General features: G+C 46.3%; 1 protein-coding gene across 2 annotated transcripts in view; it reads left to right on the top strand.

Annotated features, from left to right (window-relative positions):
- The window catches only part of LOC134565204 (transitional endoplasmic reticulum ATPase-like), a 51,902-nt gene extending 38,282 nt beyond the window's left edge, over positions 1–13,620 (top strand). For both annotated transcript variants that reach the window (XM_063424690.1, XM_063424691.1), the window contains exons 13-17: positions 2,790–3,002; positions 9,325–9,633; positions 11,144–11,299; positions 11,647–11,801; positions 13,181–13,620. In XM_063424690.1, coding sequence (XP_063280760.1) covers positions 2,790–3,002; positions 9,325–9,633; positions 11,144–11,299; positions 11,647–11,801; positions 13,181–13,286 — 939 coding nt within the window. In that variant the 3' untranslated portion in view covers positions 13,287–13,620. The remainder of the gene's footprint in view (positions 1–2,789; positions 3,003–9,324; positions 9,634–11,143; positions 11,300–11,646; positions 11,802–13,180) is intronic.
- The last annotated feature ends 554 nt before the right edge of the window (positions 13,621–14,174 follow it).

Genomic DNA, 14,174 nt, shown 5'->3' with positions numbered 1-14,174 from the left:
AGTCCAAATAGACAACATCCACAGCTTTCCCTGCATCCACCAGGCGGGTGACTTAGTCATAAAAGGAAATCAGGTTGGTCAAACATGACCTACCCCTCCTAAACCCATGGTGGCTGGGTCTGATATCCTGGCCATGCTATAAGTGCTGCATGGTAATACTCAATATAAACTGCTCCATAACCTTACCAGGGACTGAGGTCAGGCTAACTGGCCTATAATTACCAGGATCCTCTTTCCTACCCCCTTTGTGGATAGGTGTCACATTGGCCAGCTTCCAGTCATCTGGAATCTCACCAGTGAACCAGGACTGTTGGTGAATGATGGAGAGTGGCTTTGCAAGCTTATCTGCCAGCTCCCTCATCACCCTGGGATGGATCCCATCTGGTCCCATAGATTTATGAATATCCAAACATCTCAGCAGTTCTCTGACTGCCTCCTCCTGGATAACAGGGGGACCATTCAGCTCCCTGACACCATTTACCAACTCAAGAGGACAATTGTCCTGAAGGCTGGTCTTCTCACTAAAAACTGAGGCAAAGAAGGCGTTAAGCACCTCTGCCTTCTCCTCATCTGCAGTAACTAAGTTCCCTCCTGCATCTAATAAAGGACAAAGGTTGGTCTTACCCCTCCTTTTATCATTAATATATTTGTAAAAACATTTCTTATTATCCTTTATAGAAGTTGCCATTCTGAGTTCAAACTGAGCTTTGGCTTCCATAATTCTTTTCCTACATATTCTAGTAGCCCCCTTAAATATTTCCCAAGAGACCTGACCTTCCTTCCAAAAATGATACATCCTCTTTTTGTTCCTAAGTTCCTTCAAAACCTCCATGCCCAGCCAGGCTGGATGTTTGCCTCCTGGACTTCTCTTTCAGCACACAGGGACAGTCTGTTCCTCTGCCCTCAAGATCTCTGTTTTGAAGCATGTCCACCTTTCCTGAACTCCTGTGTTTTTAAGGACTGCTTTCCAAGGAACTCTTTGGATAATCCTCCTAAATAGGCCAAAGTCTGCCCTCTGAAAGTCCAGTCTAGAAGTCTTATTGATATTCCTCCTGACTTCACCAGTTATCAAGAATTCTATAATTTCGTGATCACTGTTCCCCAACCGGGATTCTGTGAGCCTGGCTCTGAGAGCAAAGCAAGGAACGAAGAAGTGCCAAGTTTGTTTTGGAAACAGCTCTCACTCCTGCACATTCCTTTCCACACTGTGTTCGTCTGAAGCACAGACCGGCAGCTAAGACAGAAATCTTTTTTTGCTTTTTATTTAGTTTAGCTAGCTAAGGCAGAGAAGTTTCCTGGACTTTTTTTTTTTTTTCCTTTTTCTTGGGACTCTTTAAATCTACTCTGGACTGAAAACCCCAGAAGAGCACCAAGAGCTCACACCTGCAGCCAACCGGACCTGAACCTCCAAAAGGACTGAGACTGATAAAAAACTGAATAAGCTGAGCCACCCACGGCAAAGATTTTTTCAAGTTTGCCATCTCTCTTCAGAGCAGCAAGAAGTTTTATTGTTTCATATTATTCATTCTTTATGCTTGTAGGCATTTTGTTTGTTAAATAAATAGTTTTTTCCACTTTTCTCCGAGGAAGTTCTTTTCCCGGTCCGGCTAAAAAGAGAGACCTTTTGGGTTTGCTTTCCAGAAGGACCCTATTCAGAAGTTTCCTCCCAAATTTGCCCTAAACCAGGACACCCTCCTATGGAGAGGAGCCCTTCTTTGTCAAGTGCAGTGCAAACTGCTGCACCCCACCTTGGCTGACATGCCATGTCCTGTTTACCCCCTCTGCTGTGCTCCTGGTCTCTCATGCTCTCTGGGGGCTCCTGCACCTCAGCTGTTCACCTCTGTAAGTGACAGACTGAGCTTAAATCAGCTGCTGTCACTCCTGGCCCTGCCCATCCTGAGTCACCTTCTCTTGTTCAAGCTCCACATGGGTCTTGATGCCCTCCTGGGGTTACCCTGCCTTTAGAAACTCACTGTTTGTTGCAATCTCCTGCTCTGCTGCAGGATGTGCCTGCACAAGAGCTGTTTGCTCCCTTAACGTGCTAGCCATGCTTTGATGCAGCCCAGGACACTGTTTCTAGGCTGCGACTGCAGATTGCCAGCTTGTCTTAAACTTCTCATCAACCACCACTCCCAAGTCCTTCTCAGCAGGGCTGCTCTCAATGCATTCTCTGCCCAGCCTGTACTTGTGCTTGATATTGCCCCGACCCAGGTGCAAGACCTTGCACTTGGCCTTGTTGAACTTTATGAGGTTCTCACAGATCTACCTCTCAAGCATGTCCAGGTCCCTCTGGATGCCATTCCTTCCCTCCATCGTGTTGATCACACCACACAGCTCGGTGTCATTGACAAACTTGCTGAGGGTGCACTCAATCCCACTGTCCATGTCACTGACACAGATGGTAAATAGTGCTAGTCCCAACACTGACCCCTGAGGACACCACTTTTCACTGATCTTCACTTAGACATAGAGCTGTTGACTGCAACTCTGAGTGTGACCATCCAGCCAATTCCTTATCCACTGAGTGGTCCACCCATCAAATCCCAGTCTTTCTAGTTTAGAGCCTAGGGTGTCATGCAGGACACTGTCAAATGCTTTGCACAAGTCATCTCAGGTAGTGCTTCTGGTAGAAGCAGAAACAAAACTGGTCTAGTGGAAGGTGTCCCTGCCCATAGACTAGATGATTTTTGAAGGTCCCTTCCAACCCAAACAATTATGTGATTCTAAGATATAGTCCTTTTCTGGCTTATAGTGAGAGGTTTTTATTTGTTTGTTTTGTTCTCTTTCAGTATCCTGTGGAACACCCGGACAAATTCCTCAAATTTGGCATGACCCCATCAAAAGGGGTTCTGTTCTATGGGCCACCTGGTTGTGGTAAGACACTCCTGGCCAAAGCCATTGCTAATGAATGCCAGGCAAACTTCATTTCCATCAAGGGGCCGGAATTGCTCACCATGTGGTTTGGTGAGTCTGAAGCCAACGTGCGTGAGATCTTTGACAAAGTAAGTGTTTATTCTGTTCCTTGTGCTATGTTTGTGCTGAGGTACTCCCAAACCCTCTACTGCACTCATCTTACTGGCCTGGTTCTTGTTTGTGTGTTTTGTTTTCCCTGCTTGCACTGAGAGCAGAGGCTGCTTTTCTGATAGGGTATGAATTCTCTTTGGCAGTATAGCTATTTAGATGGTTTTCTCCTACTGGAATTTGTATCTGTTGTTACAGGATTATAAATGCCCCAGTGTCTTAGCAGTGAGGCTAGCATTAGGATGGCATAGATATTCTCTGCATCCCTGAAAAATTATTTCAACACCTCATTAGCCATCACCTTCTACAGATTTTTAAAACATGTTATGGGTTCTTCTTTTTCTGCAGTTGGAATAAATGATCATTATAGGTCACTTCAAACTGAAATTATTCAATTTATTCTGTTCTATTCTATTCTATTCTATTCTATTCTATTCTATTCTTGTCCTGCAATATATATGGCTTGCAAAGGAGCTCACTTCCACTGCCCAGTTTCCCTGTAGATAGTGTGACCTCCTGTCCCAGGAGGTTATCTGCATGGATTATCTTGGGAATCCTCACTCCTGTAGTCAGGGAAAGTGATGAAAGAGTAAAATTGGAAAGAGAGTGAGAGAGAAAAATTTAGGTTGAGAGGGAACCTCAGGTTATCTGGTCCAGCTGTTTGTCCAGAGCAGGGAGGTAGCTTGGAAATTCAATCAGATTGCTCAGGGCTGTCTTGGTTTGAAAGACAGGTGTCTGCCAAGGAAGGCGAGAACCTCCCCTGGAATGGAAAATATGACCCCCTTCCCTCCGAAATATTATAACTTCGAAATTAAGGGGCTCTCAGGCAAAGATATGAGAAAAAGAATAACAGTTCTTTACTAGTATGTGTATGTATAACAAGGCAACCAAACAACAACAATGGCAGCAACAACAAACAAAACCAGAAACCTAGTAACAGCCTTCTCTTGGCTGTCAAGCACTTTCCCCTTTTGGTATAGTTATGGTCACAGCTGGCAGGGGCGCTGTTGACTCCCGGCTAGGCAGGGCAGGTGCAATGATTCACTGGCAGCTGCAGGCACAGAAGTAATTATCGTGCTGTGGCATGAGCTCAGCTCTCTCATGTGGGTAATGGCAGGCACAGCCAGCGGAAGAGATGGAAAAGGGGCTTCCTTTACCAACTCACGCAGGAGCAGTCGGTCCCGGTGTCCCTCCGGATAGTGAAATGAGCTGTAGCAGGAACCTTGGGAGCAGCAAGCTGGAACAGCAGAAGCTAGCAGACCTGGGGTAGCAAACAAAATGTATCAGAAACTCCATAGCTGTAGCAGGAGCCACGGGGTGTCCCAGTAAGCACAGTGATGTGTTACAGTGTAGCGAAAACCCTGAAGCAGTGGCAGAAAAACGGCGGGGCTGGGCAGCGGCAGCCCAGCTCCCAAACACAGCCAGGAGAGGCTCCCTTGGAGAGAGAGGGGCTTAGGATCTCGGGTTTTCCGCTGAGGCACCCAAGTAGATGGTGAGGGGCCTTTCCAGTGAGGTAGGGTGTTAATAAGATCTCAGTGCAACAGTCGCTCTTGCAACAAGCAAAAGCCTCACTTACAGTAGGAGAGAACAGTAACGGGCTGGACTCCACAGTGGCAGTGATAGCAGCAGCTTGACTGATCCCGAAAGAGAGGGAGAGGAGCTGAGCCCAGCCCCTCACCCCCAGACCAGAACCTCTGGGTATCTTTGCCCTTCCAAAGAGAAAACCCCTCAGGTAAGAGAGTAGCCAGCTGCACCCTTCCCCCTCCTCTTCCTCCCAGCCACATATTTTGTGTCTCTTAAGTATCGGTAGTTATTGTCTCTTAGCAATAAATGGGACAAAATCCCATGAGAGAGAGGAAAAAAAAAGGAAAAATCCTAACCTCCAACAAGGGCCTCAAGGGCCTTGTGTTCTGGACATGTGCTAAGGATGGAGAATCCCTGACCTGTCTGGGCCCTGTGCTAGTGTTTGAGCTCTGACATTGTGAAGTTTTTCCCCCCCTTATTTCTAACTGGAATTTTCTTTGCAGCCATTTGTGTCTCTGGTCTTTCATCCTTATGCTGTGCATTTTGAAGAAGGATATAGCTCCCTTTTCCCTATAACTCTACATATTAGGTAGTTGAAGACAGATTGGATTTCCCCCTTCCATTTGATATTTCTTACCTGTGAAAAAAGAACCCCGCTCTTGAAAATTTTTTAAAGTTTAATAAGGAATAATAAGGGAGAAATCAATAAAGCAAAAGTAACAGCGCTGGGTGCTTGGTGATGGCCAGAGGCACACTGGCTAACCATAGCAACTCTTATTATATACTTTTTCTATTGTATTCGTCAAATACATATTCATAAAGATTATACATATTCAGACATTTCTTTGAACTTGTTTACATGTTCCGGGAATTCTTTAGCTTGTTTCAACCCCTGACTCGCCTTTTTAGAGTACATGCACTAATCATGGATGTGGTTTTGAGGGTCGTGTGTCAGTTCCTCACAACGGCCCCCTGTTCCATGGTTTCAGCAGGCGCCAGTTATTGATAGTTGAAGGGTCAGTAGCAGGGGTCCTCATCACATCATTCCTCAAATTTTATCTGACCATGCAGATGGTTTTAGCTATTTCTGTTATTGCAAGATAACCACAAGTACTTTAAATCAACATCAGCTATTTCACAAATATATCTGAGTTATTTTCATTATTGTCAGTTAGTTACAAAAATAAAGGCATTAGTTATTATTTCACAACTACAGCTACTTCTGCAAAAGTTAACATTATAATGCACAACACATAGCATCCACTTTAATATTTGCAAAAGCCAAAACTATGTGTTTATCACACTGTCCACAAACTAAAATATCCATAAATGATGTTCTGAGGATATGAGCTACACAGGGGCCAGGGCATTAGCCACAAAAAGCTGACAAATTATACTATATCAAAAGCAGTTAAAAGTGATTACAAACTGTACTATATCAAAATAGTCGTGATTAATAATAATTTGCAAAAGCCAATACAGAATAGCAAAAGCCAACAACTACAGAGTTATTTATAACATAATCTACTGATACTCAAGTGCCTAAATGTCTCAGTTTGAGACAAGTTTAGGAGGAAATGTCCTGAAAGGAACATCTCCTCTGAAGAAAGCAGGTTTTGGCAGTCCCTCCCTGTAGTGGGTTGACCGCTGGCCAAATGCCAGTGCATTCACGAAAATCATCTGCTCATCTTCCTCTGCTATAATTGGGGCAGAGGAGGGAAAAAAAAGTTAAACTAAAGCTTGTGGGATTGAGATAAGGATTAGGAGAAAATGCTTTAGGGGCAAAACAGGCTCAAAATTTTATTAACAGAACTAAAAGAAGAATGATAAGAACTAAATAAACCTTTAAAACATTTTTCTCCCCCCAGCCCCTCTTTCCCTCTCACTGACTATGTAAAGAGACAAAACCTGTGATTATCAGTCAGTTTACCACTTCTAAAAAAGAATCTCTCTTCAGTTCATTTAAGGATAGGAATCTCTTTTGCCATGCCACAAGAGAGTTTACTCGTGGTTTTAAGTTCACAGTTAAACAGTCTGCCCGGTAAAAACTTGTTTGCTTCATGAAAGTCCCTCCCATCAACCTACAATTTTTCCCACAACTGCTCTTGAGGGCCATTTTGGCTAACGGGGTATAATTTTAAGGATGACCTGTTCTACTATAGAAGCAAAAGTTCTCCTGTCTCTGAAAGTAAAAATTCTCTTCTATTTCTGAAAGCAAAGGTTCTCTTCTGTCTCTGAAAGCAAAGGTTCTCTCTCTCTCTCTGTTCAAGTCAGATCACAGCTTCTTTCAACATCTATATTTTCTAGTTCTCTTCTGAGCTGTGGATGAACGCTGCATCCCCCCATGTGCTTTATGAATTACAGGGAAATAGTCTGGTGTATTATATTCTCCCCTCAGCTTACAAAAGGTTTTCAGCTCCGAAAGCGGAGCATCATCTATCTTTCTTTCTTCTGGACTTTGGCCCCTCCTTCTTCACTGACCTTGGTGTCACCCTGTTGTTTTCTTCACATGCCTTCACCTTTCCTTTTCTCTGACTCAGGAGAAGATTGGCATCTGTAGGTTTTATCTGTTCTCAAGTGGTATTTTACAGCACTGAAAGGGTTAATCTCATCCAGGCCCTGCATCAGGGAATTGAGTGTTCTGCCTCTTGCTGCTGGTCATGTGATCTTCCCTGGCTCTGCACAAGCCGGACACTGTTTTCTGTCCTTTTGTCTGCAGTGTGGCTGATTAGAAGCAGACAGGCACGCAAAGTCTCTCGCTGGCTGGGCTAGGATGGCAGCAGCTGCTCTGGCCGCATGGCTGTTTTCTGGCCCCGGCCACTCTCAATTCCAGCTGTGGGGCCACTTCCTGCACAGACTGCAGAGCTGCTCACTGATCTCAGCTGCATGGTGCCCCATAGCACCAGGACAGCCCCCGGCAGGATGGCTCAACAGCTTGTGGCTGAAACCGGCCCAGCCTGGCCTGGAGCCCAGCAGAGCTGGTCCAGCCCAATGACTGTGGGTGGAGCTCAGCAGCGGCAGGATTTCAGCAGCCACACTGCGGCCAGGTCTTCCCCACCTCTGGCCCAGCCTTACCAAGAAGGGGGGGGGGGGGAAGGGGGAAGAGGGCCTCCACTCTTTTGCAGAAAGCAGGAAATAAGAGAGAACTTTTTGCGGTTTCTCCTTTCTTAAATATGGTATTCATAGAGGCGGTTCTAGCTTCTGTAATTGGCTAATTGGTGTATCAGTTCTCAAAGCCAGGCAGTGATTGGTTTTGCCAGGCACAAAGGAAGCTGTAATGTTCTTTACAGAGAGAATTACTTCCATGCCTGATGGTTTTTTCCCTCAACTAAAACCCAGCTATTTCAAACCACCATACTCCCCTACCACTGATACGAAAGGAATTTCTTGGAGGAAAGTGAAAAAAACTGTTTATTTAACACACACTCACAGAGTGCAGGCAGGCACAGGAAAAAAATAATGCTAAATATTAAAACCTTCTCGCTGGAGAGAAAGCTGGTGGATTCAGAGTTCTTTCCGTAGGTGTGGCTCGGCTCCTCCTGAGGTCTGGAGTCGGAATGTGGCATCCCAGGGCTTCCCCACCACCTCCCAGTGATGGTCTGTTCTCGGACCAGAGCAAAGCTGAACAGTTCCAGAAGAAGCCACAGAAGTCAACAGAGAAGCTGTATGCAGTCCCGGGAAAGCTTGCCTCAGCCAACAAAAAAGAAGCTAGCTAAAAGCAATGATACACTCTCTCTTCATGCTGCACAGTATAGCTGAGAGAACATAGTGGAGGATGTGTGTTTGAACACAGACCACCAAAAGAATTCCTCCACCTGCCCCCCCTTCTCTCAGACCCAGCTGAAAGTTACAGGACCCATTCCTGGGCATAAAGCAGATGATAGGGGATACAGTATCATAAAGTCGCCCCAAGACGCTAAATAACCAATTGATGTCCCCAGATCCTAAAGGGAAATCTGGTCTGTAGGAGAAGGGAATACAAGTGACCTTGTCCCTGATAAGTAACAGCTGTGTTAATTACCCAATTCAGCCTCGCTCCTGATGAGTCACAGCTATATCCAATAAAGATAAGTGTGATAAAAAAGAGTGGGTTAGCTGGTGTGGGAGGAGAAACCTTGAGGAGGAGGGAACAAGAGGATCATGAAGAAGAAGGATCCTGGGGAGAGAGAATCACTGTTGTGAGGTCAGTCTGGGTCTGCAGTTAGAGTCTGTTGTTGGAATCTATGGTTGTAGTCTAGCTAGGTAAAAGCCTGCAATCAGAGTCTGCAAACTAATACATGGAACCATAGTTTAGCAGGAAATAACCAGCAGTCAGAGGCTGCAAGGGAAACCTACAGTAGGAGCTTGCTGCAGCCAGAATCAGTGAATAATCAGGATGGCTAAGCTGTAAAGAGGAATAAACCAGGACCCTTTTCATGCTGTGATAAACAAGCAGTCTGTGTCTTGGCTCATTTCTACCCTCTAACAAGAGGGCTGCTGCAACATGGTCCAGGCAAATTGGCTCTAGCTTTTCCTCTAGGCATTAGAGCTACCACCCTTCTGCCTGGTTCACAGTGCTCTTAGCTTTGGGGAAATGCAGCTTGTTGTTCAGGAGAATTTAATTGACTGTGTGGCAGGAGATTGTTCCATAGCAACTCCTTCAAGCTGTCCTTGTGGCATCAGAGCTCTGGTGTACTCCTCTAAGCTGCTTTAAATGAAGGGTAGGCTTAGTGTGAAGTCAGCGTGTTCCTTGCCTAGTGGTTTTAACATGGAGTAATTGTTCCCATTTTCTTTTTGCAGGCCCGCCAAGCAGCCCCATGTGTGCTCTTCTTTGATGAGCTGGACTCCATTGCCAAGGCCCGAGGTGGGAATATCGGTGATGGTGGTGGTGCTGCAGATCGTGTCATCAACCAGATTCTCACTGAGATGGATGGCATGTCCACCAAGAAAAATGTCTTCATCATTGGTGCCACCAACAGGCCAGATATCATTGACCCAGCCATCCTGCGCCCCGGCCGCCTGGATCAGCTCATCTACATCCCTCTGCCTGACGAGAAGTCCCGGGTTGCAATTCTTAAAGCCAATCTGAGGAAATCACCAGTTGCCAAGGTAGGAGCTGTGCTTTGACTGTGTCTGGCTTTGGTTTGCTGTAAGCTGCACATGCTCCTCACAAGCTGGAGATAGAGCAGAGGGCTGGTGACTGCTCCATGCAATCCAGAGCTGGGAAACCTTCAGTCCTTGAAGGATGGAAGTGAAGAAGTAGGGGGAGGCTTGAGTTCTGAGAGTAGATATTAATGAAGGTAGGTGTTGGTGTGTAAGCAGAGCAGGTCTTTATCACAGTGGAGTTCTGCCCACAGTGTAGGAACAGGAAAGCCTGTTATGGCAAGATGGAAAAGATTCTTGTACTCTGAAAGAAAAGTAAATGTAGAAAACAGGTAGGAAATGGAAACTGAAGAGGAACTACTGAAGTTAATTGTTGCTGAATTGTTGCAATTTCCTTGCATAGGGAGCAGGCAATAATGAAACTGATAGTAATTCAGAGAAAAGCAGATGTCAAGTGAGAGCTCAAGCTATTTTATGCCAGGCTTACATTTTTGGGTGCTGTTGGGAAGGAAAGCTTCAAAGGAGGTTGCAGTACTACTCCCTCAGTTGAAGGGAAGGAGCAGAACATTGGTTGTCTTGGTCTGCCTGTGTGTCATTCTTTTTCTAGTCTGACAGTATTTCATTTGACTCCTAATGCTGAGACCAGAGTAAATCATATCCTAAATTCACAAGACAACCTGCCTCTTCTTGAGAGTAAACAATGCAAAGGCATTTTTCCCCTTTACTCCACTCTCATGATACCCCACCTGCAGTACTGTGTCCAGCTCTGGGGCCCCCAGCATAGGAAGGACATGGACTTGTTGGAGCGAGTCCAGAGGAGGCCATGAAAATACTCGGGGCACTGGAGCTCCTCTGCTATGAAGACACGCTGAGAGACCTAAGGCTGTTCAGCCTGGAGAAGGATCTGGGGAGACTTCATTGCAGCCTTCCAACACCTAAAGGGGGGCTTACAGGAAAGATGGGGAGGGATTCTTTGTCAGGGTGTGTAGTGATGGGACAAGGGTGAATGGCTTCAAACTGAAAGAGGGCAGAGTTAGATGGGATACTGGGAAGAAATTTTTTACTGTGAGGGTGGTGAGGCCCTGGCACAGGTTGCCCAGAGAAGCTGTGGATGCCCCATCCCTGGAAGTGTTCAAGGCCAGACTGGATTGGGCTCTGAGCAGCCTGATCTAGTGGAAGGTGTCCCTGCCCATGGCAGGAGGGATGGAACTAGATGATCTTTGAGGTTCCTTCCAACCCAAACCATTCTGTGATTTACAGCTGCTTCCCAGGGTCTTGCTGGGTGTGTGGGGAGTATGGCCTGCCTTTATATGTGGTTAACTTTTCCCAAAATCAAGAACCCTCACAGCTCATCTTTTCAAAGTTGGCCGAAGTTGAGGCAGCACCTTTATACCATGAGATCTAAAGACATTTTTTTGTCACCTGAGGATGTAAGGTATAAAGGACAGGCCTCTCTTGCAAGATGTTTTTTGTTTTGTTTTGTTGTTGTTGTTTTGTTTGGGGTTTTTTCTACTAGGACGTTGACCTGGATTTCCTAGCTAAGATGACCAATGGCTTTTCGGGAGCTGACCTGACAGAAATTTGCCAGCGTGCCTGCAAACTGGCCATCCGTGAATCCATCGAGAGTGAGATCAGGCGAGAACGTGAGAGGCAGACCAACCCTTCTGCCATGGTGAGTGGGATACTCTGAGCTTTCCCCACTTATGACCACAGGCAGCCCACCTCTGCCTGTGGGTGAAGCAGGATGCATTCCTCTTCATAATCATCGGTTGGGGATGAGTGGGGTCTCAGCAGAGAGCATGGAATTAGGAGCATGAGGCCCTCCTGGGGTGCCTCACTGTCAGCATTGCTCAGAAGGCCAGCCCCTGCTGCAGCCCTGACTTAGTCTGCCACAGTGTCTCTCTCCAGCTCCAGCTTTGGTGGGTGTTAGAGCCTCCTGATCTAGTGGGAGACTGTGGGTGGCTGTTGGGCCACCGAGCTTGGGCATGCAGCTCACGTGGTCCCTCTGTCCTGCTGCAGGAGGTGGAGGAGGACGACCCGGTTCCCGAGATACGCAGGGATCACTTTGAGGAGGCCATGCGCTTTGCTCGCCGCTCTGTCAGTGACAATGACATCAGGAAATATGAGATGTTTGCACAGACACTACAGCAGAGCCGTGGCTTTGGCAGCTTCAGGTAAACATGAAAAGGGCAGTGTGGTTCAGTTAGCCCCAGAACAGGGCACTGAGGCAGCTTTCTGCTGGATTCTGGGTAACAAATTCCCTCTTCCACTGCATTTTCCCATTTTCCCCAGCATGTACAGCAGCAAGCTGTGTGTGGCAGGTGTAGGCTGTGCTGCAGGTTGGTTGTAGCTGCTCTGTTAGTACTCCTGAAGTCCAACAACCCTTTTTCCTTTAACACAAGTGTCTTGGTTTAAGACAATTTAAGGGGGACACTCTAAAATTAGTTACCTCCCCTTATAGCTTTAAATAATCCTTTTCTACCACTAAGGAGAGACAAACATGAGTAGATATAAGTGAAAAAATAAAAGTTTACTAAAATAACAAAACAGCAACAGGCAAAAAATAACAGTGATAATCACTAGTTATAAAGTTGCTAAATCTCACAGAGTCCCCAGGAAGAAAGAGAAACTCAAAATGGCAGAGTAAACCCCCTGAAGATGGTGCCCTCCACAGACAACCACATGTGGGGAAACAAAGGCAGAACGGTTTAATCTCCACCCATAAATGCAGAGGAAGTCCCCCTAATTGTCCTGTTGAACAATGACAAAATGGCGGAGAGTCCTCTTTCTGGGCCATGCATTTGAGAGAGAGAACAAAGGAATCAACGTGGCAAACAAGCCTCCACAGTTCCAAAGCTCCCTCTCCTCCCAAAAATGAACAACCAGAGCAGGGGAAAACAAAACCTGGAAAAATATTTCTGTCCAAAAAGAGTCAGTGCTGCCAGGGAGCTGACACACTCTCATGGTGGCTCAGCAGGCTTCCTCTCTCTCCCTGCCTCTTCCTCGGCCGGCTGGATCCAGCCAGTGTCAGCACTGCAGCCTCCAAGCCACCGGTGTTGGTGCTGCTGTCTCGGGTCTCTGTTCTGATTGATGGGGGAGAAAAAAAAAAAGACTTTTGAGCACCAAAGAGCAGTGGCCCAACCCCGACTGGCAAAATTCACTCTGAAATAGTTTTTGATTGCAAAATGCAGCTTCTCGTGTTGCTACTGTTGCTAGTAGAGGCAAGGGAGAGCTTTGCCTTCATGCCTCGACCTCAAAAATCCCAGGCATCCCCTAGCCCTGCAGTTCCATTTCTGGCTACGGGGTCTTAAAGAGACAGTAACAATTTTTGGGCACAGATAGATATGGAATACAATAACATTTTGGGGTACCCAGGACAAGTAGCCAGAAGTCACATAAGCCTTTTGTATGATCTGCTGTAAGGTTTCATCCCATTCCTCCTGCCTGTCCTACTTGTCACTGGGGTTTGGCACGGAGGGAGGGGATGTTGCTGAGCTCCAAGGAGGCTTTTGAACAGCATCTCTTCTCTCCTGTCCTGCACTGCTGCATGCAGGTTCCCATCAGGCAACCAGGGTGGTGCTGGCCCGAGCCAAGGCACAGGAGGTGGCAGCGGGGTCAACGTGTACAGCGAAGACAATGACGACGATCTCTATGGTTAACTCTCAGCTTGATGGACCAGCTCCACATCAGGCCACACTGTACAGCAAAAAAATCCAATGTTCAGTGGACTCTTAGCTTCTTCATTCTTCAGTCAGAACAGTGTAGCTGCATACCAGACTTTGTACAGCGAATATTTTCTGCAAACACAAATCCAGTGGTGTTCAGTTGGGAGGCAGTGAATTAACAAGGAGGGGAACTGACTTAATTTCTGAGAAATTTCTGTTCTAGTTTATGTGGCAGAATCAGCAGCTTTAGTAAAGAATACAATGCTAGCCTGTATCAAAAAAAAAACCCACAAAAATTATAAAAAATAATAAAGATCCTACAACACTCTTTTGTGTGTGCCTGGTACAGTGTAGTTTGTGCTGTCCCTGTAAACTCCATGTCTCGTGCTGTCTGAGCACTCCTCAGTCTGGTGGAGCCTATCTGTATGCATGCTTCCCTGGTGTGTTCAAGGTTGTTTTTCGTTGTTGTCTCAGCCCAAGTTAACAGAAGAAATTGGTTTGGCAGTCTGTCTCTTCCCTGCTTCAATTTGTCAGGAAGCACCAACTTAAAGAGCCTGGTAGCAGGTATCTCTTGCTTCGCTGATGATGGCCCTGAGCTGTCGGGTCTCCTGCTGCTTTGGCTTCTCTGCAGCAAAGGATATCAATAATCCTAGTTCTATCTGCCCTGCTGGAATGTTGGTACAAGGGGGCTCTTGAGCTGTCTCTGAAGTTTGTGGTGCAGCATGACTCTACTATTAGAAAATGGAATGCTGCAGCACTGTTCATCAGGCTTTGTGGAGAGATTTTCCCCCTCCCCCTGCAATATTTTATGCATACTTTTGGGGTTCTAATGACAGGCATGGTTCTCTGCTGCCAGCCTGCCCCTTTTTTTGCCTCATACTC

Source organism: Prinia subflava, assembly GCF_021018805.1.
Source record: "Prinia subflava isolate CZ2003 ecotype Zambia chromosome W unlocalized genomic scaffold, Cam_Psub_1.2 scaffold_39_NEW, whole genome shotgun sequence".
Taxonomy (NCBI): domain Eukaryota; kingdom Metazoa; phylum Chordata; class Aves; order Passeriformes; family Cisticolidae; genus Prinia; species Prinia subflava.
The sequence above is the reverse complement of the archived record's forward strand: the minus strand, read 5'-3'. Positions and strand labels throughout refer to the sequence as shown.